The sequence below is a fragment of the Buceros rhinoceros genome, unplaced genomic scaffold (genome assembly GCF_000710305.1).
Source record: "Buceros rhinoceros silvestris isolate BGI_N320 unplaced genomic scaffold, ASM71030v1 scaffold6629, whole genome shotgun sequence".
Taxonomy (NCBI): Eukaryota; Metazoa; Chordata; class Aves; order Bucerotiformes; family Bucerotidae; genus Buceros; species Buceros rhinoceros.
Window position 1 is genome coordinate 55,023 of NW_010430879.1, and position 26,950 is coordinate 81,972.

Consider the following 26,950-nt stretch of genomic DNA (forward strand, 5'->3'; position numbering starts at 1 on the left):
GAAAAATGTATTGGGAATGTCTTCTCCAAATGTAATTTTTCCAAACTGTGTAATAACCTCAGGAACCTAACTGTTCTCTCAAATTCTAATACATACATATATATTTATATTTTATATATATACCCATGTGATTTTTTAAATACATATGACTAATATTATAGCAGTAATTTATTTCAGAACATACAAAACCAAATGAATAACAAAAATTTCAGGGACTCTGAAAGTTTTTGTTCACAAAAAAGTTTAAATGTATATATACATAATTAACTCTCCAAAAGTCTGAATCTTCTTGTAGTTCATGTCAGTCATTCATGACCTACGTGACCCAAATTTTTCTAGAAATGCATTTTTGTCTCGAGTCTGACAAAGGAAGCTCTGGGTCCTACATCTTTTTCTGAATACAGGAATAAAAAACACAGATGGGTAAAAGGTAACCTCAGCTTCAGAGGTTAGACATGGTTCAAGTAAGCATCAGAAATGTTTGCTTCAAAAAAATCTTTCCTGATGCCACCCCCACACACCTCAATAAATAGCAGGCTCCTGACACCTTCAGGCCACCCATCAAAATGGTTCTAAGACCCCAGGTGCAGTCTTTCTCTATTAAGATGACAAGAATCTTCAGGTCTTCCCCTCTCTGACTCTGCCACACTATAAAAACTTCAGCTGGTATGTCCCTGCAAGCCTTTTACCAAGCTCTACCTCTGTGAAAACAAACAAACAGACCTTTCAAGGGGCAATGAATCAAAAAACCCAACAAACAAAACAGCCAAGAGATCCCTCATCCCCAATGCTTAAATACTGTACATTCAAAGAATTCAAAGGAAGATAACCCTAAATGCTCTATCAAGTTTGGGGAATGAATATTAAAAACATAGTAGAAAGGAAAGCTGTACTTCAGCTTGCAGTTTTGTCGAAGGAAGGGAAGTCAGGCAGAAGCACATGGTAATAAAAAAACCAGACTAGTCACAAGTTTTTAATCTTCTAACCTTTAATATGTTCCAAAGTTCATGTCACATGAGAAAACTGATTCAATTTCAATACAACTTTTTCTTACTGTTTAGAAGTCTCTATATCAGAAACAAGAACAAAAAAAAGTATTTGGAAGATAAAGAGCAAAGAAGGACTAAGTTATAAGCATATAAAATTTGAAACTGGTGATAACAACTATCTACACTAAAAATGCTTAATTCTAAAGAGGATAGGCCTTAATGAACTTACAGCTTCTCTTATACTGTCCTTATATGTCCCTAGTACTAACTCCTCTATTCAAAATAAATTACACACAAATGAATCTGCAAGTTAAAGTTGGTTGATTCATAACTACAGTTGCAACGCTGTAAATCTTTTGGGACCTGCACTGCTTCTCTTTGGGAAATTCAAGAGCTTCAGGAGCTGATTCTTTAGGACGTTTTCCTGTTGTAAACTCAGACTTCTGAAATGACCTATAGTTACTGCTAATTCCATATCAAAATAAAATTTTAAATTATTTTCCATGCAAACAAAATAACCAGACTGTGTACCAGGAGATGGGTTTAACAGTACTTAACTTTTAGGATTCCTTAGCCTGCTCCATTCAATGAAAAACTAGACATAAAGTCAAATAGGTTTTAGCTAAATTAAGACTGTGTTATAGGGTATGGTTTGGGGTTTTTTTCCCCTTTTCTTTTTCCACTATTAGAAACTCAAGAACTGCATGGCAGAGAAACTCCATTAGGACCCTAGGTCCTTTTCATGTGGTGCTGCTTCCTAGCCAGTCAGACCCTAGACAACAGCATTGCATGGGTGACTCCAGCCCATATGCTGGACTTTGCACTTGCTTTTCTTCAACACCATGAGGCTCTGGTCAGCCTGCTTATCTAGCCTGCGCTGGCTGCTCTAAAGGACATCCTGGTCCTCCAGCATTCGTTGCCCCCAAATTGGTATCACCTAAACACTTGTTGAGATGCACTCTGTTCCATCACATAGGTTGTTAATTAAAATACTTACTGTTTTGGTTCCCCTACTTCCATGATTGGCTGCATTCATTACTGTCCACAAGTTGGATTTTGCACCAGAGACAACTATCTAAGCCTGGCAGTCCAGTCAACTTGCCACTCACCTTTTAGTCTACTTGTCCAGCCCATACCTCAACAGATTTTGAGAGTAAGACTGTAGGAGACTGTTCAACAGACTTGCTAAAATAAAGGCATGCAATATACACTGCCCTAACCTTACTCATAGTGCCAGTCACCTTGTGATAGAAAGCAATGAAGTTGATCAGCCCTTGGTAAATGCATGCTGGCTGCTCCCAGCCACCTTCTTTCATGGGTTTAGGAATGGCTTCTGAAAGGATTTGCTCCACAACCTTCCCAGGAACTGCAATAAGGCTGATTTGTCTCTAGTTCCCTGGATCTTTATTCTTGCCTTTCTTGAAGATGGGTGTGATGTCTGCCTTTTTCCAATCACCAGTAACTTCCCCCAGTTGTCACGACCATTCAAAGATGATAGAGGACGACCTCAAAATTACATCAGGCAGCTTGTTCAACTCCCTTGGATGCATCCCATCTGTTCCCTGGGGCCCCTGAGAAAGTTAAGATGTGCTGTGGTTGGATAATATCTGCCATATTCTAAACTAAAGGGACTTCAAGCTCCAGGCAATGAGACACGTATGGATTTAAGTGTGAAGGAGAAAGGAAGCTGACATCTCACTTTCCTCTTTGGTTCCTCCAGAAGTACTGCTATTAAACTCAATTACAATATTGACTGCATCAATGGCCTCTTCTCATAGACAAGTCAATTAGGAGGGCTCCTGAAATTTGTTAGCAGGCATTACTAAAAAATCTTTTCCAATGCAAGTCAATGAGGACGTGCTAAATATGAGAAATTTAACTAGATCCTTTAAATGCAATCTATACCTACAGTAAAATGTCAGTTTTAACATTACAGTTAAAGTTTAAAGAACTTAGGGATGTTATATTCAATGATTTGGGATCCTTAACTCAGCTTTCAAGAGACTCCGGATACAATTATGCTCACTGAGAACTGATGACTGTTACTGCTTCCATTTACTATTATGCATTTGGCTTAGAATGATTTTCCTTTGAGACTACAATAATGAGTCTAAAACTCCACAGAACTAACATTTTTTAACTTTTATACATTCTTTCCATTGCTTGAGCTGTTTATCCAATTCTGATGCTTGACTCTGTTTAGACAAATAAGACTTCAAAGTATAATTGATGATATCAATATGTCATCATATACTTTAGGATGTCATAGAAGTTAAATATAATTTAGAAAAATACCATACCATTTTGCAAAAGACGGGATCCAAATGATATCTTTAGTGTCATGCATCATTAGTGGGCTTTCCTCTGGAAAGTATTTGTTTGAATCTGGCTATTTAACCAAGAGTTAGATAGAAAGAAGCTGTAAAGATAGTTTCTGTCTAAAAATTAAAAGCATTTCAGGTGGCATCAAGAACTGAGATCTCATGGTAGAAGGGCAGAAAGCAATCAGAGCACATTCTGCATGAGCTTTGAAGCTGGAGTGCTGGCAATGGCCACAACTCCTAATAGATGTGTTTGTGTTTATTTTATCAGATATCAGCTGCAACAACCTACTTCCAAAGGCAGGATATCTACCAGATAACTAGAAAACAAGATTTCAGTATTTTAGATAAGCATCATTGCCCAAAGAGGTAGAAAAGAGGTTTATGTATCTGATGATGCCACAGAGTGAGAATGGCATGTGATTCATTAACATAGCAGCTGAAGAAGCAGGATCATATCAAGAGACTGATACACAATCACTGAAAAGATTGGTGTCCCAACATGTTACTTAGGAGAGAGTTTACCCCTCCTTTTTAAAAGAAGAGGATGGACCTAATGAAATTTTCATCATACCCTTTTTTACTTTTCTACAACACTGTAACTTTACAAGAAAATTGATGAAAAAAAGGATATTCTTTGTGGTACAGAATACAGAAAGGCTGAATTCTGATCTGACGTTTATAAGCAATTACAAGAGCAAGACATGTCTAAGGGTGTCAAGATACAACAAATGTTACGGGGACCTTCTAATCCATAGGCTATTCTTATTTCCTGGTACTAGCCAGAAAACAGCAATCACTGTCACAAGCCCACAATCACAAGCTCACAGCCCGAGACAAACCACATCATGAATGATTATCTGAAAAGAAAATAAAACACATTGTATGTGTCTAGTTTGGACATGTGATAGGAATACTAATGATAGGAAATGTAAAGAAATTGTTGTTCGAACTGCTGTTTACTTTTCAAGAGTTGGTATGTATGAGGTAGTTTTTATTTTTTTCCTCCTTGCCTCCCCCACAGAAAAAAAAAAAAAAAGAAAAAGAAAAAGAAAGAAAACTGCTACTCCATTGGCATGGAAGACAAGCAAAAAAATAGGAACAGCTATGTGTCTGAGTGTGGATATGTAAAAAATGTGAAGGAATCTCCTGGTCAGTAATTTCAAAAGCAGTCAAAAAGACTGGGATTTTAAAATTCTACATAATCAAGCTCAGAAGCAGAACAATACTTGGTCTCAGGGTAACAGATTAATTCACTTTGATGAAAGAAGCAGTGATGAGTTTCTTTTCAGCTTGCTTGCAACTTCTTTCAAAAAGAAAGTATGACTAGATAGCCCCGATTTAAACTAAATTAAAAAAATGAAGTTTTGAAAAATAAAGTACTTACTTCCTGATCCATATAAACATCAATATTGGTATTTATCTTAATGAGAATAAGGTATATCTCCACATGCTGATTCAGCGTAGGAAACCCATAATTTATTCAATGGCCACTGTTTGGAGTAAAGAATTGTCCTATAACTAATCATATTCAATTGGTTCAGCCATTTTGCATTTCGTTCACTGCCGATTCTCATCAAGAAAATGCTCATGGTTACACAGCACAGAAAGTAAGAGCTACACCAAGCAAATGTGTTGTCAGATTTTGTCCACCACAGGTGAAGTGGCCTCTGCCTTGTAGATCGTTTGCTACATGGATGAACTGCTGATGAAAGGCTGCCTTAAGATCAGCCTTCTGGACAATACACGCTGGAATTCTCCAAAGTCCACATGAAAGACATGAAAATATCACTAAATGCCAAGATCATACTTTCTGAGACATCTGTTGGCCAGATCTTTCACCTCATCTGGGATAGCCTGTTTGACATTACAGAACACAACAGACACAAAACACTACTGCCATCAGTTGCCTCCGAATGCCTTTGACAACGTACGGGAGCTGGTATGAATACAAGAAGATATCAGTAATGGTTCAGGTGAAATGATGTTATTCATGCTATTGTGAGCAAAATAAAGGTCTTTTCTTCAGCTCAGTCACATGCAATTCATTTTTCACGCGATATGGTGCCAAACCTCTACTAAAAATATACTACTGTTCAATGCACACAGAAGAAGTAAACAAATCTTTGGCAAAGACTTGAGTTTTCCCTGTGTTGTTTCAAAGCCTCACCTTCCACAGACCACTGGGTACACTGAGTTTAAACGAAGATCTTAAACAGTAATTTAAAAAAGACTGGTGTCCAATGACTTATTGCATTGTGATATTTGTAAATGGTTTAAATACTAGCACGCTAGTGATCTTGTAGAACACTAGATAATATTGAATAAAATAACTATGACTGAAATCTACATAATGCTGGTATGTAAAAACTCAGACAATGGCTACACCACAAAATAGTAGACTATTCCAAAACCTTGTGGACAACATTTAGCACATTTGCATTGGTTTTCAATACGGAAAGTTTCTTCTCCTTTCTCTCTCATTTCATTCGCCCTATCCAGCAGTGAAATCTGCAGTACAAAACGATGTCCGGATATTTTTCTCTTCCTTCACACCCTAGCATATGGGATCTCTTAGCCCAGCAATATGTACTCCTCCCTCCACACTTGTTTGAGGCCCAACAGATAGCCACTGATATCATGTGTCATTATTTGGCTCTGCTTCAGCACTTTGCTATAAAACACTAAAGCCAGAAAGGAGGAAATAGGAAGTGTAGACTGTTCCAAGCTTCTGCTTCTTTTTTCTGTAGAAGTAGAAAGTCCATGTGATTTTGTGTTGCCCAGCTGCAGAGGATGAAACAGCTTAAGGACATATGGAATCAGGCAACCTAGTACTGAGGATGGCTAGTGTGGGCTAGGCAGAGCAGAGTGTAAGACTATAACAGTTAAGCCACATATTTCTCGTAATCAGACTCTTCAGCACAGAGAAGATGTATGTTTTAAAAAGAAAAAAAAACCAAACCCCAAAGGAAAAAACATGACAAAAATTTCATGGTATAATTCTAGTTACAGTCATCGATCATGAACACTGAACTGCTCACTCACTGAATAAGGTAGATCCTTCATTGTACATTTATTACATATATTGCTCTGTAGAAAATGTTCTCATATTTTTCATCTCAAGAAGCTAAGGGCTTGAGTAACTTATTTGACAGTAGTCCTCAGTTCAGCGACTTAAAATACCGGCTCGTGGTTCTCCTGTCATGATTTGAATCTAAACACTTACTCTGAGAATTGCTTCCTAGACCCATGTTTTATTTTGTAATAAACTCAATAACAATGAGGAAAAAAGAAGGAAGAAATGTGTGGCAACACCAGAGGGTGACACAGTGCAAGCCTCTCTGAAATGAGCTGGCCCTTTTTTCCTGCCTTCCCCACTAATTCCTTTTCTCTTTGGCCTCAGGACCATGCACCTGCCCAAATGTGACTGCCTTGCTGACAGAGAGATGGAACAAAACAGCCCATGTAGTTTTCAGTTTAGCGATTTAAAGAAAAAAAGAAATCAGAGGATTATTTGGGCTGAACAGAGTGAAACAAGAACGGCTCAATTGAATTACAGTATATAAGATGCTGGCCTACTGGCTGAATAATTCAAAACAGGGTATTTTCCTTCTTTAATATATGAACAGATACTTCCTTCCTGTGTGAAGAAATAAATCCTTTAACTTTCTGCTTTTTATTATTTTAGAAAGAAGCCAGGGATCAGAGAACATCAACTAATGAGACTGTTCTTTTTTGTATATATATTTCAAATTAAAATGAAAAAAATCCTAAAATTTAAGCCAGATTTCTATGTGTACACACCACATTTCCTGTCTACCAAATGGTTCCTGGGACCCCTGCCTCAAACATTTTTGCATGCTCTTACAGTAAGACAGTAATTCTGAAAATGTATCTTAAAATAGCTGCTGAAAGGGAGAAGAATAAAAAAAAATTACTCCAAGTTATTAAGTCATTGGTAATAATTTCAAACAAAGCCTAATTATTTCCTAAGGGGAGGTGGGATGGCAAATGAATGCTAATACTCAGATCATTGAAGACCAATCAACAGTAAACAGCACTGCTCCAAATAAAAACATTTATTTAGTTTCATAACTCTCTCTGAGCCACACAAACATGAATATAAATAGGACTTAATCCTGCCAGTAGCAGGGCTATCGTGTCAATCTCTTCTGCATATTGGAATATTGAGTGGAATATTGTCAAATGGCTCTTGCAAAGGTGGAGCAGCTAAATAAGCATCTTCAGAGACAAAGGTTCATGAAAAAGCCCTTAAGTCATATCCTCTTAGGTCTCAAATGGCCACATTGCTATCAGTTTTCTTTGCTTTACATGAAACCATTAAAAAAAAATTAAAAAGACAAAAAGCCAACAAATGCGAACAACTAGGGAAAGCAGAGTTCCAGACAAACATATCGGTAAGCCATGAACCGCTGCCTTACTATGCATTCTGAGTCTAGAACTTCCCATGTAGACTGTCTTTTGAGGTTATAAAAGATTGGCTTAAAGATTCTTTACCTTTCTTACCTAATGACAATATTGATTGTGCAGACATTTTTACTTTTTGATGATTGCTAAATTCAGTTTTGAAATTGATGTTATTCCTCAAATTCCTTTGGAGTCTGTTTTTATTTCTTAGAATGGAAACTTCTGAGCCAATTTTAGCCCTTTGAAACTCAAAGGACATTATTAATTCTATATAAATTGTAAAAACTGCTAGAGATAATTTCTGGATTTTGTGAATCACAGACCTTATAAGCATGTTCTTTTTCCTGATTTAACTATACTTCTCTTTGTAATTTACAACTGTATTCAGAATCGTGATCTTTTATAGCACTTTACCTATAAGACAAAGGAAGAGCTAATAACCTGCTTTACCTCTGGTTTTAAGAGTGTAGTTTTTTTACTGGAATACCGCAACACTGAATCTCATATATATTTTCTATATTTTCAGCTACATTATTGTTCTCAATTTGTCATGAAAATGATCAAAACACACACTCAGATATTGTTGACAAAATACACACTCAAATAAAAAAAAAAGCTCAACATTTTAGAACAAAATTAGCTGTTTCCTTACTCTCATTTGATTGTCCATTAACTGTAGAAATACACGGGGGTCTATGGTGGGTGTGACATTAACATTACAGTAATTATTGGAGCATCTCAAAGAGCAGGAAGCAATTAATCCATGAAAAACACATTTAAATGAGCTATATGTACCAAATGCTTCTTTTATTTCTGGACATCCAACATACTAATTCCAGCCGTGATAGTCCTTACAATTTCTTTTATTTCCAACACCCTCACAATTGCTTAAGAAGAAGAGTATTTACTTTTTACATTAAGTTTTTAGGCTTATGATTGTGCTTACTTCAGAAAACGTAAAATCATCCACATTTATTTCTTCATAGTCATCCTCCACTTCATCACTCTGAACAGCTGCAAGAGCACTGGTGAGTTTCTTTCGCAAAAGAAAACCCTTCCAAAATGCCTAAACAAAAAATTTAAAGCATGTTATACAAAGCCATAGATCAAACCCAAATCCAGATTCTCTATGTTATCCCATTAGAAAGATAAAACATCTTGGGCCTTGGTTTAATAGCTCAATGATCTGTTTTTTGAACTTTATGTGACATTTAAAACTACAAGACAAATTAAATGCCAGCACATGTCTAAAGCTTAGAGTACTCAAGAGGCTCTCCACAAGTAAGCAGAAAGGAATCCTGCAACTCCCTCAACTACAAACCTGGGTCAACTAATTAATTATTTGACAATTCCTTCAGGGACTATTATAAACTGAAAGGAAAGGCTACATAAGAAAAAGCTGAGTGTCAATTTTCAAATTACTGAGAATAAAAATACACTTGTACTACACGTCTTCTAGTTTACAAGTAGTAATTCTTGGAGACATCTCATGCAATTGACCTAGGTCAGTTACTCTCTCTTAACTAAGCTCTTTATCTAAAAAAAAAAAAATTGCCAGTAGGCATAATCATATTTAAGAAAAAGAAGCACATTAGGACTTAAATGATAGAAAAAGCAGAAGGGTGTTAGGAACACATGCCAAGCTGTAGAATTGGATTCAGGAAAACACTTCAGAGATCATAATTACATAGATGGAATTACGAAAACTAAATTAAGGACAGCAATTTTCCCCCAAATCAGTGTTTGACATCATTATAGTTCAAGATGCTTTATGCATTTAAAACACCATGCAAAAAATTTCCACTGTCTTGAAAGATGTAGTGTTGCCCACATTTAATGGCTTTGCAATGAAAGCATTAAAATAGGAAGGGTAAATCTCATATTCTGGCTTAATGTTTAGCACATTAATTTTTAGGAAATTACTGTCTAACTGCACAAATTATTGAAAATATTACTGGTTTTACAGACACGGTTCTTGATCACTGTAAAAATGATCAAATGTATTAGAACTGCTTTCTTATAATTTCATTGTTGTTATTTTCCTACAGATCTTTACAACCACCCAAACAAAATATTCTGATACTACTGAGTGATCAAATTACATATATATTCCATTCAACAGATACAGATAGTTTTTACAAATGCGAAGGAGAAAAGCAGTCCTAGTGGTATATGCAGAAGGATACACTGTAAGGTAGCTCTTAACACATATCTATGACAGCACCAGGACATTGCTCAGTCATGATCAAAAAGAAAAACTCTACGTTAGTAGTTTTTAAGAAACAAGATGAAAACTTTCTTACTGTACAAATTTGTGATACGGAACTCAGTTCTAGTCGCTTCTTTACAAAAGATTATCATAGAACGAGGTAAGTGCTCAGAGAGGTCAAAAAGATAAAAAGAAGTACAGAGTAATGTGAATCGAGACTAATTGGACTAAACTTGTATTTACAAAAGAGGGAATATAAGGATGGATATATGAGAGATCTAAAGAACCATAAAATGCACGGAAGATAAACAGTGAAAAACTATTTTCATACTAACTTTGGAAATTATCAGGTCTGAAACAAAGGAAAGGAAGCATATTTTAATCACTATATTAATTTGTGAAACTCATTGCTTTAATATATAGCAGAGGTCAAATATGTAAGTAAGTTAAAATATGGATGAATTGTTAATATACTAGCTAAAAACTATACTCCAGAAAAAAAAAATTAGCTAAATTTTGCTGTAATATGATTCTGTACTTGTTTTGTTTGTTACTATGCACATTTACCGGCCATTTTGCCACTGTCCATTTGTTGAATGGATACTAATTACCTGGACTTTCAGTCTGAAATGGAATTTATTCTCCTAAATCACTTCAGCATTGTTGACATTTTTATAGAAGACTTATAATATAAAATGTTTTTAAGCTAACTTGAAATCTGAAATTAATACAGGGTCCATCTACTTAAAAATGTAGATAAACCTATGAACCTTGGCAACTTGGCAGGTAAATACTATATTTGGTTAGTAAACTAAACAGAGCCAAGGCATGGACTTCAATTCTTGCACATGGTAACTGTTAAGGGCCAAGGGGACCGAGGTAACAACTCCTCAATTTCCTTAACGATTCCCTCTGTCTTACCAGAGACAGAAGGGTTTTAAAGGGGAAGGAAGAAATTCACACCTCGGTTTTGCGTTTCGGGAAAAACTGAAACAAACTTTTAATACACAATAAAACCATACAACTATACACTATTATATATATAGGCACAAACCGAGAAAAAGGGAAACAAAAATGAAGAAGAAGACTTAGATAACCAGAGTTCTTAACAGTCTGTTCTTTTCAAGGTCAATTCTTGGCAGTCATCCCGTTCTCGGCAGTCATCCCGTTCTCGGCAGGCAGCCAGTTCTTGGCAGGCAGCCCACAGCGAGGTAGGAGGCATGGCCTGGTCGGATCCCTCTCGCGCTGGGAAAAAGTGGGGGGAAAACACCCCGCTGCTCTCAGGCGGAGAAAACTCAGAGAAGCTCCCTGCACGAACAGCCGGGAGCTTCGGATATCTCACCCGGTTCCAGACGAGACTCACGGCAGGAATAGCTCACAGTCTGTAATCCTTGGCGATCCGGGGGTGTGGGCCCTCAGGTCTAGTCAGGTCAGGCCTAGTCACCCTAGTCGGCTGCAGAGCAGATTCGTGGGAGTCCTCTCTTCGTGAAGTCCAGAAGTCCAAGAGACAGATCCACCCCCGAGCTGCTGCTTTTAGAGGCTCCCGACATAACATTACGTCCACCTGACTCTCTTAACCAATTAAATGCGGAATTATCATACTGCATGGAATAATTCTATTTGTCCATTTCCCAAAACAAGGAAGTTTCAGCTCAAACCAGGACAGTAACCTGTTCTGTTTAACTGTTAGTTCAGTATCTACTGGAGGACAGCCTAGGCCATGGTCTGTAACCAATGGCAGTATGGATGAGGCAATCCTGGTTTTGGGAGATGGGGAGAAAAGCAAAGAGATGGATAGGTAAGATAGAAGAGACGGGATGAATAGTTAGTTATATAGATATCAGACATGATGTTCCAGCTACTCAGTGTTTGTCAGTTTAATAGCATAGACACACCCCAGTAAGATCACAGGTGCAATATGTCTTAAACATAATATTAGACTCTAACCAAGCAAAACTAATTCAGGAAAATACCTGGTGAAAAGGGGAAAATATTTTTATGCTTCTATAAAACCTTTTGTAAAGAAGGCTCTCTTTCAGAGACATCAAGTTTATGCTGATCAAATAAAACAAAAAAGTTTAAATAAGAAACTATTAATAAAATCATAAACAAAAACATAAACAAAAAGATAACAAGTACATAAAACTAGTAAGTTTTTTTCCCTATTAAATTTGAAAAATAATTAAAGAAAATAACATTAAACAACCTGGATTAGTGTGGCAGCTTCATGCTTCTGTCTCAAAGCTTCTATAAACTGACGATTTTCTTTTTTGATGCTGTCAGTTTTCCTCCTGGCATGATACTGCCGCCAAAGGGACTGGATCACTGATGCTGCCATATGTAGCCTCACAGAGACATAAACATCTTTATGAATGACGTAGCCTCACCGGTACAACTGAATTATCATAGCTACCAAACTATAACCAAAAAACATAGAACTATGCAAGTGAAAGACTCTGACATTAAACTGTGAAGAAATTACAATCCATAGGAGACATATGTTCAGAAGCACTGGAGAATGTTCACATCACATAACTTTAGAAATCCAATTATCTAAGAGGACTAATCTTTGCTGGGATATGTTCCCTGTATATTCATTGGAGAGGAAGTCTCCTCACAAGGAGAATTAGGACAGAAGTGGTTTATCAATGACTGAATAAACTATTGGAGGGTTCAACTTATCTCCAATGTCCACATAAAAAAAAACCTCAAACAAAACCAAAATAAAACAAAAGAAACCAATAAGCAGAGCTAAATTATGAAAACAGCGTGAGACAAATATCTCCAATGGGAACGGACAGGAAAAACAAAGTGCAATTTCATCTTTTGCCTAATTTTACCCCTCAATTTAATGCTACTGATGCAGAAAAAATTTAACAGCAGCTCTGCATTATGATTTTACTATCTTGGAATCCTTTTCTCCACAAAATTCTCATTTCAGTTGGGCAGTGGGTTTAAGAAAAGACATGCAAATTTTTCCCAATATTTACATATTTTCTTCCCTTGTGCAGTGCATCTGTTTAAGCAGAGGAACACTTTTCATCAAAAAAGCTCACTTCAGAGGTTAAGCTAGAATTTTTTTTTCCCTAAAATGTGTTTATTAAGTTTACCAACTCCAAAACATAGTTTATTTATAAGCTTTGCATTAATAAAAAACAGTAGCTGAGTTAAAAAAACCAAACAATAAAAGACCCTTTAATGGTTTGTATTCTGTGTGAAGAGAACTGTCCAACAACAAGCTTACAGAACTCATTTAAAACATTAACTAAAAACTCTAAATGTACTATTTCAAAAATATTTCTCTGAAAGCATTCATCTTCCATAACAGACTACTGTACTCTTACTTTCAACTTCCTGAGAGGTAGTGATGAATTCTATGGTCTTCCTGAATACTAGATATTATGACAAATTATTAATGTCTTAAGTACCTACCAAGCACTACTGCCCATTTACCGTAAGTCTAAACAGCATGAAGAAGCACACTCTCTATGCCGGCTCTTCAGTGTTTTCAAAACATATATTTTTGATACTGAATTTTTGTACCTTTAAGGCAAAAATTTCAGCTTCTGTTTTCCCTGACCGTACATCCAGAGCCATACAAACCAACAGCAAATGCATTCCAAAGAAGTAATAAACCAGTCTGATTCATGCAGAATATCTGGGGGCACAGAACAAGTTGAACTGGCCCCTCAGTCCTGCCTCTACATCTGAGAAGCAGGTTGAGGCATGTTGGAGGAGTACCAAGGGCAGGGCAGGCTGTTAGCTTTTTAGTCATCACAACAGCAGGAGACTGGCCAAAGGTCAAGAGAGTAGGATAGGAGATTTAAGGAACTTTTCCCTCTTGCCTTCTAAACAACACTGACTGTAAACTCCACACAGATGAGTCTTGAATGTCTAATAATTAGTATAGAAAAAAAGCCTTAAACTAGTCTGTAGTTTAAACTGCCCCAAAATTCCTGCAGACCATCCAGCATTTTCATCCCTAACATTGTATGTGTCATTGAACTGGTGTCATAAATTTATTGCAAAACAGAAGGAAAAGGTAGGAGAGCGTAAGAGTTTTCAGATTCTCCTACTATATAGTATTTTAAAATTCTTTTAACTACATACCTATCTATATTGCAATATAACGACTGAGGGAATATCACAAAAGACTGTTGTTTATATGGAAGACCAGTGTGCTTCACCTTAAAATAACTCTTCAGTGTCTAATAAGCTTAAAAATACTGTACTTACTTCTTACTATAAGTTCTGAACCTCTGTTTAAACAAGAAATTCCTATTGACTATCCATATATTCGCTCGTATTGCCTATATGTGCAATCTAATTGAAAGCAATCTGTCTTACCTCTTTGCATCATGCTCAAAATGCTGAAGATCTCTTCCCATATTACTTGCTACTATGACTGACTGTTTCAACGCGAGATGGGCTGACATGTTACTGCTTCCTTTGCTTTCCTCATTGTAATTAATACAAGATTCAGAGCTCTTCTGCTTCACCCTCTGATCTTCTTTATTTTCCTTTTGGTGCCCAGGTACGGAGGAGTTAATGAATGTGTCCTGAATACGGCCAGTAGTAATCCATCTTTCGGAAGGATCCAACAAGACCTGTTTATTTTCTGTCGCACCAATGATAAAGAGGTTATTTTCCCGTAGGCAGCCAGTGGATGTTTGCTTTAAAGGATTTTGCAGTGCTCCTGGTCCATCTTCGTCAGTAACGTTTAGTTCACCATACTCATGTGCATATCGATGTTTAATACTAAGTTTCATCAACTGATTAAAATACCAGCATTGTCCCTGGGCAGAATCAATAGAAGAGGCAATTCTGAAAGAAAACAAAAATGTTTTTACATGTGTTTCAGACTGTAAAAATGCTTTTTGAAATGCATATTCCCTCTATTGTTTCCTAAACTACCTTGTATTTTAAAGTATCCTTATATGGTTCCATGTTCTTACAGCGAAGAGTAATGTGATTGAAAATCAGTTCCAGTATTTAAAAATCTTAATTGCATTTTTCTTTTTTGACAGTATTGAATATATACTCATGTATATTAGATTGCTTATTTTGCTCTGACTTTTTTTTTTTTTAAAAAGGTTTTAGTCTGTTTGAAATAGGGACTAGAGCATGTATTTCACTATTAATTTTCCATGTGATTAGAGGCATATGAAGCCAAAAACTTTAGAGGATTTGAGGCAATTTTGTTATAAATCCTGTAATAGGCTTAATCATCCAATTTTATCTTGGAACTATGAAAGCTAATATAAAATAGCAGTATTTTTAAAATTTAGATTAGAACTACAGCAACAAAGCCCCAACAAACCACAATGCCTAGAGAATGTAGGAAAACAGAAACTTTTTTTATCAGTATAAGGAAGGTGCTAGACTGAAGCAACACTAATCTACAAAGTGTGGCTCTCACTAGTTTTGTGCTACCTCATCTAAACAATGAGGATGAGTAAGAGCAAATATGAACTAATTTATCGTTAGACTCAGAAGGCTGTCTGTATGAGGACAGCATTTGCCCATTGTATTAGGTAGCAGGTACTTTCAGAATCATGAAAACATTTTCATTTGATAGGATAGATAGATGCAGAGATCTGTAATCTGATGTTGGTTTCAGAGGAGCACAGTGTCAATTCCAGATCAACAATCCAAGAGAAAAAGGAGAAATAAGATCAATTGTCTCAGGAGTCTGGAAAAATCAGGTCCTAAGATTATAGTTTGAATAACAGGATTTTCCTTCCTGTTCATTATTCTTGAAAGGCGAAGCTTTTATAATGTTTTATTGTGAAGACTCTATAGCTTTATAGCTATTTCCTCTCGTGAGGTTCATCTAAGAACATTTTAGATTTTTAAAACATACGGAATCAGATCTACAAGAGTAAAAAACATTCCAGCTCTCGCTCCGCTAATGCAACTTCAGTGCTATTGGACAAAATATGAATGACTAAATTGGAAGCCAAACTCACTGCACATTAGCTGAACATTTGATTGCCCATTACACAACATTACTCCTATTCCTGTTAACTCCACAAATGTGACAACTCCTAAAAATATTTAAACCAATGCATATATTTGCTTAAGGATCTAACAAATTAGATCTAGCTGTCTCCTACCCAGTAAAAATAATAATTTCTTCAACATGAAATATTTAAAGCATTAGTTAAATACTTTAAATTAGTTAAAGTATTTAAGAAGATAAATGTGGTACAAGATCAGTACCAAAGTTCTAAAAAGCATATTATGGTGAGAAGATAAAAAAAAAAAAAGCAAAACCCCCAAACCCAAACAAACTCCCCCCAAACCATTTTTTAGTTTTTTTTGCTTGAGTATTAAAATACTGTGGAAGAACCCAGAATGTTTTATACACTGTGCAAAATAGACTTCTGTATGGAATGTATATCTTGAGCATCCTTGTTCATTCTCAAAAAACAGAAACAAAGAAAACTAAAACACTGTAGCAGTGAACAGAGTAGGATACTTGTGCATCCTCTCCTTTCACAGGTGCAGGGACATCTTGAGCAGCTGTTTTGCCCTTCCAGTGGCTATGAATGTGGCAAGCAGAAATGGGAGGGAGAGCTGAAGGTAGTTAAAAAATCAGGAGGGGAGTAACTGTGGGGTCACCAGGGATCATGTGCTACTTTTTTCACAGAAGCTGCTTTGTTCCACCAAGCAGTGGTTGAAAAATATAGCCTTGTTGCTATGGGCATGCACCCTATCTTCCAGCTGACACATTCCTTGGCAATCCACAACTATAGTCTGATTTTGTAGAGTATTTTGTGTATCAGTGGCTTTTCTTTTAGGTAGTTTCAAGAAACTACAAAGGACAAGCTGTAGTGACATCTCAGAATTATGAGCAATGAAGTGGCTTGGCAACTGTATTTGGGGTTCTCCTGAAAAGGTGAAGCTCCAAAGCACAGACAATAAATATTAAGATGGTTCCAGTAAGCTTGACGATTCCTTTAGGAGAACAGGGATTTCAGGCAGCTCTGGAGAAAAAAAGAACTATTCTATAGGCTTGGGGTAGAACTATCCTATAATGCACTGCAGCTTTCTCCATGTCTCAAAACGACAGCATTCTTGATACCAGAGCCATGCTCCTGAAGAAAGCTTATTCAAACCACAGAAAGGAAGCTACTATAATGGAAAATAAGAGTGACTGACTTCTTTAATGGAAAAAACCCACATCCGAGAAAAGAGAGAAGACAAAGTAAGAAATTTGACAGTATTAAGACATTTCAGTTAATGTAAATTGGTTGATTGCCTTTCAGAACTTTTTGAGCATTTTATGTCAAGGGGTCTGGTCACACTAACTCTTCTGGAATTGCTTCTTGGTTAAGATACAACCAATATTTTAACCATAGATTGGCATCTAGACAAAACAAGAAATGGGATTATCCTGATGGGAGCACCATTATCCATAGTGCCTGGCTGCTTAGCATGTAATGAAATGCAGATGAATACAGCAGTCTTGCTACAGCAAAATTGTTATGGCTTGCAGCTTTGACCAGCACACTCCCCCAAGTTCAATGGCTATTCAGTTTTATTTTGATCTAAACAAGTCAAATTTATTTTGTATGTAAATTTTAGCATAACCACAAAGGATGCACTACTTTTGCATTAGGACAAAGAGATAATAAGCCAGAAGAGCAAGGGATGGGCCTTTCATAGCAATGCACAAATGTGGTAGAATAGTGGCCCTGATACTGCTTTCACAAACAAATGCTAAGAGCAGAAAGCTCCCTGTAGCTTTGTTACCAAAAAGATACCTCTCAATTTATGCTAGGACTTTCCAGGTACTTTAGGAAAGATAACAGTATTAGAATCAGATTTTAATCTATTTGGAAATTCAAGCCAGGCGTTCATTAATGACTGCTACAATTTCAGTCCTAACATCAATCCACCAAGGGTATCCATAACTGTCTTCTTGCTAAATTTAGACCAAACTCTGCTCAATTTCACAGGCAGTGCTTAGGTGGGAGGAGTAGAGGTGGGGAGGAAAAAACCCCCACTGACACCAGCTAGGAAGCGTAAGGACCCATACACTTAACAGGCTGACTTAACAGATATGGAAGTTATGAAATTATTCACCCTCAAAGTGATTCACTCCTTTCAGTGCAGTTTAAATCAGCCAAAATGTTGCCACTCAGAAAGTAAAGGTGGCAGTGGCAGCTTGTTTACAGAGCTGACACATTTCATTCACTATTTCCTACTGCAATTGCATTTGCAATGGCTGCCAGGTTATTCAAAGAGCATCATTTTCTCAGAATGAGACACTGAAAATTATATGGAGAAGTCTGCTGAACAAAACTCTCAGAGGCAAAAGGGACAGTGGACAAACAAGCCAGTTCTTACCAGCAATGGCAGTTTCTCCTGGCCATTGCAGCTAAATCATAAATAATATTCTACCCCTTTGTGGGTGAGATTGTGTGCTAGTTAAAACTTGGCTTAACGTTATGTTTTTCCCTTTGTGGATCTACTGTGATTATTGATAATTCTGGTAAATGGAATAGGCAAATAGTACACCTCAACTTTAACTGAGCTTTTGTTTTTAACAGTGTGGTAAAATCAAATTTGTCTTTGATAGGCACGATTAGTGATGTTCAACTGCAGGTTACAAAGTCCCTTACAAACACATGAAAGCAGTCACTGTTTACACATTCTCTCCTGCAATACCATTTCTGAAATTCCTGTCATTTTCACTGCATTATACATAACAGCATTTATAAAGAACAAGTTCCACCAGGCAGATATCTGCATATCTGATGACTGAAAGCAAAGTACTGCAGTCAAGGAGTTGTATTATTTTTTATATGATGACTTACTACAAGATATCTAAAGATTGTGTGACAGAAAGCATTTCTGAGAATACAGAAATTTAAATTATTTTTCATTCTTAAACATGGCAAGAACAGCAAATTTGCAGGTACAAACAGCGCAGACAATTTAACTGGGCAGCAGTAGTGTATTAAACATAGATTAGGGAAGCAAGCAGTGATTATTTTGGGCAGCTCACATACTTGAGGTTGCACCTACAGGGGCTCATAACTTAGCAAGATGTGAAACAGAAGTTTTCTCTAGTGTTGGCCTGTTCTTTAGCAATGTCACATTCAGTCAGAGTATTGCAGTATGTAAATGCAATAGCTATGCTGTTAAGGCTCATATACAAACAAGTTGTTTAGAGTTCCTTTTATGAACTGCAGTTTTCAACAGTTTTCATCCATAAATTGTACTTTTAGTCAAAATAAAATATAGAGGGCTTTAAAACAAAATTTTATTTTAAGATCAAATTTTTTATGAGATGCTTCAACCACATCAAAGTTAACAATTAAAAAGACTGTGAATGAACTCTGAAAACTTTAAAAAAACCCACAACCCTCCCCCACCTCACCCACCCCCATACTTTCAAGAAAGAAGAGATGTTTACATAATTTCTGGTTCCCAGTATTGTTCTTCTCAAACATCTGCAAGTTCTTTCAAAGAACATTTACACAGAACCGTAGAAAAATTCTCAATTGAAGGAACCACAGAAGCTCTGTAGTCCGTCCTCTGGCTTTAAACCTGTGTTAGCTCTGAGATCAGACTAGGTAGCTCAGAGCTTTATCCAGTCAGGTCTTGAAAACCTCCAAGAACAGAGACTGAAGAACCTCTCTGGGCAACCAGATGCAATTCATCACTGTCCTAACAGTGAACAGGTTTTTCCTTACTTTCACTTGTACTGGGTCTAGCTGGGATGGAGTTTTCATTATAGCTGCCTGTATGGTGCTGTGTTTTAGATTTGTCACTGAAACTGTATTGATAAAACACTAATGTTTTGCTGAACAGTGCTTGGGTAGAGTCAAGGGTGTGGACAGGAGGCTGGGAAGGGACACAGCTGAGAAAGCTGACCTAAACTGACAAAAGCTATATTCCATGCCATATAACAGCATGTTTGGCAATAAAACTTGGCGGGGCTGTGTGAGAGTCTTCTTCCACTCCTTCCTTCACATATTAAACTGTCTTTATCTCAATCCATGGGTTTTTCTTTCTTCTGTTCTTCTGATTCTCTCTCCCATCCTGCTGGGTGAGGGAGTAGTGAGCAAGCAACTGTTAGGTGCTTAGTTACTGTCTGGAATCAACCCACCACACCAGTCTGAACTTCTCTTGTTTCAGCTTAGGTCCTTGTTGCTTATTCTCCCGCACCACTGCAAACAGCTTGGCTCTGTCTTCTTGAGCATGTGCTTGAACGCCCCGGCCAAACTTGTTTCAGTTTATCAATTACTTTTATTCTTTTATGTATTGATGACTCAAAAATACGGGGCACTGTATTCTAGATGTGAGTTCATAAGGGCTGAAGAGAGGGAAATAATAACATCTCTCAGCATACTATGTTCCTGTAGATACAGCCCAGGATGTTCTTAACTTTCTTTGGTACCAGGGTACATTGCTGGCTCACATTCAGTTTCTTATCTACCCAGATCCAAAGGTCCCAGCCTGTTTGTTGCAAGAGATTACTCCTTCAAAAGTAAAGAACTTTGCACTTGTCCTTGTTGAATTTACAAGGCCCCTGTTGGCCTGTCTCCCCAGCTTGCCTAGGTCCTTCTGAATGGTAGTCCTGCCTTCAGGCACGTAAACATTCTCCTCCAAATTATTGTCATCTGCAAGCGTGGTAAGTGTGGATTCCATGTCCTTCTCCAGTTCTTTGATAAAGATGTTAGAAGGACAAGTCAGCCTCCAGAACATAGCTCAAGCCATTAATAGTTAATGGATAATATGAGCCTAACTACCCAACCAATTTCTTACCTGCCTAGCTGTCCATCCATATAGACCATGGTTAAATAAATCATTAAATTTTGTGAATACCATCTTTCCCTCCCATTTTTTACCACCTTGCAGTAATATATGTGAATGTAGGTCCTTAGATTCTACATTTATACTCTCTAACAAGTTATATCCTAATTACAGACTGGCATTTTTTTTTTCTTCAGAGGACACTGATGAAACAGATCCTAAATCTCAGACATAAGAAAATTTTCTCTACCATAAAGGAGATGGAGTACTTTTTTCAGCCTTTCCTTTTTTCTGTTTAGGAAAAGGGAAAGAAAGAACACTATTTCAAAATGGTAGATTAGAAAATATCAGCTTCCTGTCTGCAAACCAGAAGCCAAAAATCACAAAATTGGAGAAGACATAACTTGAGGGTTTGATGGAGAAACGTGTGAGTTCTAGGAATCATCCAGACATTACATCTGTCATAGAAAACTGCACTACATAATTTATCCCAGACTGCTTCAATCTAATTCTTAATATGAACCTCTTTTCAAATAAATCTGTTTTGTGAGCTATGAAGATTTTACTGCAGCTTTGTTAAAGCCAATAATACATTAATGTAATAACCTGTTAGGTGATTACAAAACACCATGAATATACAGGCTTACATGTAAAGGCAAAACAGGTAGTTTTTAAAAAAAAAAAGTGAGCACTTTTCCTAAACCAACAAAGTAGACAAGAAGTTCAGACTAAAGCATTGTCAAATGTCACATGATCCACCTGCCCTGGGATAATGTTCACTATCTGGCAGGATCAAGGAAACCGTCTTTCCAAACATCAGCAGACAAGTTGGATATTAAAAGGACTATGAGGACATTGTAAATCTAGAATGAAATGAAAAGGAACTAAGAAAGAAGAAAATAATAATAAAAAAAAAGATAAGTTTGAGCTATTTAAACATTGCAAAGTGAGGAAAAGATAGCAAGTATATATGACAAATTACCACTTGCAATGTCTAAGCTGAAGTCACTGGACAACTAACCATGGTAATAATGATAAAGGTATTAAGTGAGACAAAATCAAAGACCTGCAAATAGAGCCATCTGATCCACTACTTTAAGAGAAAAGAAGTCAAACCTTTTGCAATCATTTAGAACATTAATGATACATAGATGGAAAACTAATGCAGGAAAAAGATATAGCATATTTCCACCAATAGCCAAACTAGGTTTTATTAAGCTAAAGCTAGAAATCATGTTACTAGGATTGTATCACTTTCATGATTTAAGCTACTATTCCCACATGCCATGGTACTGTGCTGTGTGCGTGAATTCAACTACTACTACCTGAAGGGTTTGAGCTACCTGTTTTCTCAAACTTCAACAAGCAAAAGTCAAGGCCCACATATCTTTTTGTTTGAAATACTCTTTGCACTGAAGTGAATAATTCTAATCTCTTTCTTAACATAATACATCTCCAGGCAAAAAGCTAAGTAAAATTCACAAGACACGGAGAACTACACAAACAATACATGAAAACATATTTCTGAATGAAATTTATATTCACATAAATACATACCCCATTTCAGCAGCCTTTTTTTTCAGTAGAACATTTTCTTCAATTTGAACTTGACATAGTTCCAGAAAAGTTCTTGATTCTGATTCTTTGATTCTTTCAGTTCTGGGTAAAGTATGATAGTTTAAGATTTCACCATCAAGAAACTGTAAACTAGGAAGGACCTTACACAAAAAAGGCCTTAGAAAAGAAAAAGTCATAATTAGTTTTACAAAAATGTTCCGATGCTAAAACTCCCGTTTCAGTGATACAATAATATAACAAGACAGAACATGATTATAGTTCTCTTAAGTATTTGTATATATCTGTCCTTACTTCATATGTTCATAGATTAAATAAAATTTTGTTCCTAATAAGCCACGGAACTTAGACAGATTTCTTAATACTTTGTTGGTATAAAGACCACTGCTGAAATACTAACCCCAGGCAGGTCAATGGCAACATTCTCAGTTCACTAGAGACAGCATTCTGACTACTTAACAATAACAGGAAAATTTGACATGCTTATACATAGGCACCTTTAAGCTGGCAAGAGGGCAAACTAAATCATAGGATTAAGATACATCACTGATTTTGTGGACACATTGAAGGTTTAGAATTAAAAACTGCACACAATACTAAACACTGTCAGTCTTACTCCCTTTACCACTTGCCTACACCACATAAAGCAACATGATATTCAGTATGACTGATGGGGAAAAAAATCCACACTTGAAATACTGAATTTGGGTCAGTGAAAGGGATGACAGTAGAAATGACACTTCCTTGCTATGAAAAGGACAGTTGGGATCACTGATGTAAGAAAAATATATATATGAGAAATTTATCTACCTATTTAAAAAATAGTATTATCAATGCTCTCTCTTCTAGGTTATTGTGAAACATAATCTAGTACTGCAACCTTCTTTCCTGTATTTCTTCTTCCAGACCAGATTCATTGAAAGTTGCAGGACAGAAAAGTTCTTTAAATCAATACATCAGCACTCAATATTTTCTTTTTATCTTATTTTAAGTAACACTTAAGAACTCTTGAAGGAATATTTATTGTAGAGTGTACGTCCCCTTATATTAAAATGGTAATACTGTTTTCAAAATTTTAGAACTCCCTAACTATTCCCTGTGAAGATAAAGGACTGTTAGTCAGCTCAGACTATACACACTAAGTTTAAAATCAAAGACAGTTTCTATGACTGAGTTAGAATATTCCAATATGTAGATCAATATAATAAAATACTAGCTTTTTTCAAATATACAACTTGCCTTCTCTACTGCCCATTAAAGTAAGCATAACACTGTCTGAAATACATTTGGAATAAAATTACGTGTTTAGATAGACAGTCTCTGGACACGTGGAGAGAATTACCAAAGCTGGTGTTGACCAGTGATACATCACAAAAGTGCCATATCAAAGTTGATTGATGCTGGAAGTATTGTGTCTTAGAGCTATGGGATCTCAACACTAGTTTTTCCAGCTGGGTTTCACCTGGTGAAGGGCTGAGCCAATACTTCATTTAGTGAAAACTTCCTGGTGAATATTCTGTCACTTAAGAGGCTCTATTAATCATTACAGCATTGAAATACATTCCCCTAGGAGTGGTCAGACTGATCCCAGGGGTTAATTTTTAAAAAGCAATTTCTTACCACTTCACTTTTGTTGGTGTTATCGCTGGCTGGACATGAAAGTACAAAACCAATTGGGAAATTTTACAACTAATTCCTTTGTTGGTATCAGGGGGTTATATAAAGTTCACTGGAACATATTGCCTGAAGTTATGGTCAATGCTGTATTCAGCAAATCCATATTTTATAGTACCCTATACTTTAAATCCTTTGGACAAACGAATCTCTTGTCTAATCATAAAAGCTCTATTAGGTCAAGCAATCTAAAGTGTCAGTGCTTATAGTTAAATTGGAATTCAGAAAGCTTTTCCCTTCCAGGTTACAAGTGAAATAACAGTTATGTAAAATACTAGGAATTAAAACAATGCAAATGGGAATTAAAAATATTGTCACAGTCACTGAATTTTATTCACAAAATTACCTGCAGTAATGGGAGCACAAATAAGTCTGTTCATTCAAAAACCAACCAGCTAACCAACCAAGGATGTATTTGTTCACCTACCTTTTAAACTACTCAAATATTTCCAACTAAAAGTTTCAAACAAATTTTTTTCCCACAGAAATACTAATCAGAAAATTGTACAAAAATCTCCTAATGGAAGATATACATGTAAGGGTGATTTTGGTTTTATTTTTTCTCTTAATACAACACATGCTCCAAAACTCACTTACCCCAAACTTTGCTGTTGTTACACTAGTATCGTTACACTACACAAGGCAATCTAATACAGCAAATGCAAACACAATTTATCTAAACACATTCTTGTGTAACACTCTCCTGTAAAGCCTCACCTTTAACAGACTTGAAATTATACAAGGAACAATTTTGGTCATTCTTCAAAACTGCTAGGCTAAAAAAAACCCCAAACCCACCCTCATATTTTTCTAATAAAATATCTCAGTCACCTGTTCTAATTACATACAAAATGAAAGTCCAACTGATGTGTCTCATTTAATTTCCTCAAACATTTTATTATGTCAACGCTTTCCTAAGTAAACACTTGATTTTCTTAGCTGAAAGAATTGGTGATGATTTAAGCTCTTACTGATTAAATGCTTCTTTGTATATTTAATAGAATCATAGTAAGAGTTCACTAAGAGACACGCTACCATTTCAACATGTGTATTCTGGAACATCACCTGAAAATTTAAAACTGCATTTCTGACTCGTCATTCTGCTCTTGAAGGCCTATAGACTAGAAAGGATTAATTCCACAGAAGATGAAAGAACATTTCACATTAAATTAAAAGCACTGCTGTACTTCCGCTAAGCAGCTCTCTCAGATTAAAATCTTCATGGCATCGGCCCACATACGGGGTTTCAGACTGGAGAATTTTCAAGAGACTGGGAGACTTCTTCTAAAATACAAAAAATTATACTATTCTAAAAAAGAACTATCCATGTACAATTTTATTCATATAATCCTATCAGAACTATACCATTTCAGGGACTCTGGTGATGGCATGTCACTTCCTACGTCAAGTTTCCTTTCTACCTTATCTGTTTTTTATGAATATACATATAACAGGCTCTAGGACCAGCTCTAATTTTCTTTTTTCAGATTTTATTTTTTCAAAAAGCAAAGGAGAAAGAGAAACACTAAGAAGCTATATGATAGACAGTCAGAAACTGATAGTTCTGAGAATGGCAAGTAAGCAGTGTAAGAACATTAATAATCCAGGAAAAAAAATAAAGGTTTTAAACAGTGCAGATGAAGGAGGAGAAAAAGGTTCAGTGAATGGTCATGTTTTTGTGCAGAAGTTTTAATGAAATGTAAAATAGAGTAATAAAGGTCAGACCAGCTGGACGTCAGTCAGAAACTTAAAAGTTATCAATGGTGGTAACCTTGTCAGTAAAGACGAACCAGAATTCAGGCTGAAAAAGAAGATACGGTGATCAATGGACAAAGAAGCAGTTACAAATAAACAGCACAGAAGGCCTATATCATCTTTATAATTTCTCCATCTGCCTAAAGAAATTGTCATAAAGAAAAATACTAATTTGGGATAACAGTTAAAGAGTATATTGGGATCACTGCTGAGTTTAGCACAAACTACTTCTTTATTAAGGTTCCAAGTGCCAGGTCAAAGATCAAAATTTTTGATTAAACAAAACTACAACCTAGAATTCTTAAAAAATAAAGATCACAGAATTTAATTTGATTTCTTATTTTCACATAAATCTTTTCCAGTTTGTGGTAGTGTTCATACTTACCTCATTTCTACCATTTAACTAATGGACGTACACCAAGTTTTAGCTGATTTTGATTGATCAGCAAGATGTATATATATGTAATCTTTGACTGATTTTGATACAGTAAATTAATTTATTATGTTACCTCCAATTCCTTTCTTGGAGAAGAGGATTTCCACTGAGTGACAACTCCCTCAGACTCTGGCAGCCACTTAACCACGTAATGACACCTTTAAGGTCTGTATTGTGGTAAGAAAGAAAATTAAATATAAATCTGCATGCAGAACCCTATTATTTCTCAGAAAGTCTTACACGAAAGCAAAACGTACCAAAAATTGAAATACTACAAGCAATTCTGCTACCTGTACAGTGTAGTTAAAATTAATATCTATAACATCCATGTTTGGAAAATATTTCTATGGTTTCTGTATAAATGTCTCATAAGTAAAAGGGGAACAGTCAAATTCAAATAAGTTTATAATTTAATTAAGAAGTTCTTGTTTGGATGGGGTCAGCTCACCTGACAAGCAGTTATTTTTGATATCCAGCTTTTCCAAAGATACAAATGAATTTAAAGGCACAAGCTCAGTTAATCTAAGAACAAAACAGAAGAGGAATTCTTCTATTAAATGAAACAGCAGGTCATAAACAGAAAGGCACCAGAATCTTTTATAGTTATGACAATTTACTTATTTACGTAAGAAAATACGCATTTAGCTATCCAGGGTGCTAGAACTAATTACTGAAATTTTAACTTGAAAATACTTCTTAATCTTCTCAGTAGCTCAGTTTTTATATTTACTCACTAACATTTTGTTTTATCTGGTAAATATTTATCTGTTTCTTGCATTTCCTGCTTAGAATC

The 26,950-nt window shown here is 36.1% G+C and overlaps 1 protein-coding gene across 1 annotated transcript in view; it reads right to left on the bottom strand.

The window, feature by feature from the left end:
• LOC104499648 (leucine-rich repeat and IQ domain-containing protein 1-like) overlaps nucleotides 1–26,679 on the bottom strand; it is a gene marked incomplete at both ends in the record, with an annotated part of 70,137 nt that extends 43,458 nt beyond the window's left edge. Inside the window, 6 exons of the mRNA XM_010143179.1 lie at nucleotides 8,685–8,804; nucleotides 12,154–12,292; nucleotides 14,295–14,771; nucleotides 22,275–22,451; nucleotides 26,231–26,324; nucleotides 26,606–26,679. Coding sequence (XP_010141481.1) covers nucleotides 8,685–8,804; nucleotides 12,154–12,292; nucleotides 14,295–14,771; nucleotides 22,275–22,451; nucleotides 26,231–26,324; nucleotides 26,606–26,679 — 1,081 coding nt within the window. The remainder of the gene's footprint in view (nucleotides 1–8,684; nucleotides 8,805–12,153; nucleotides 12,293–14,294; nucleotides 14,772–22,274; nucleotides 22,452–26,230; nucleotides 26,325–26,605) is intronic.
• Between the last annotated feature and the right edge of the window lie 271 nt (nucleotides 26,680–26,950).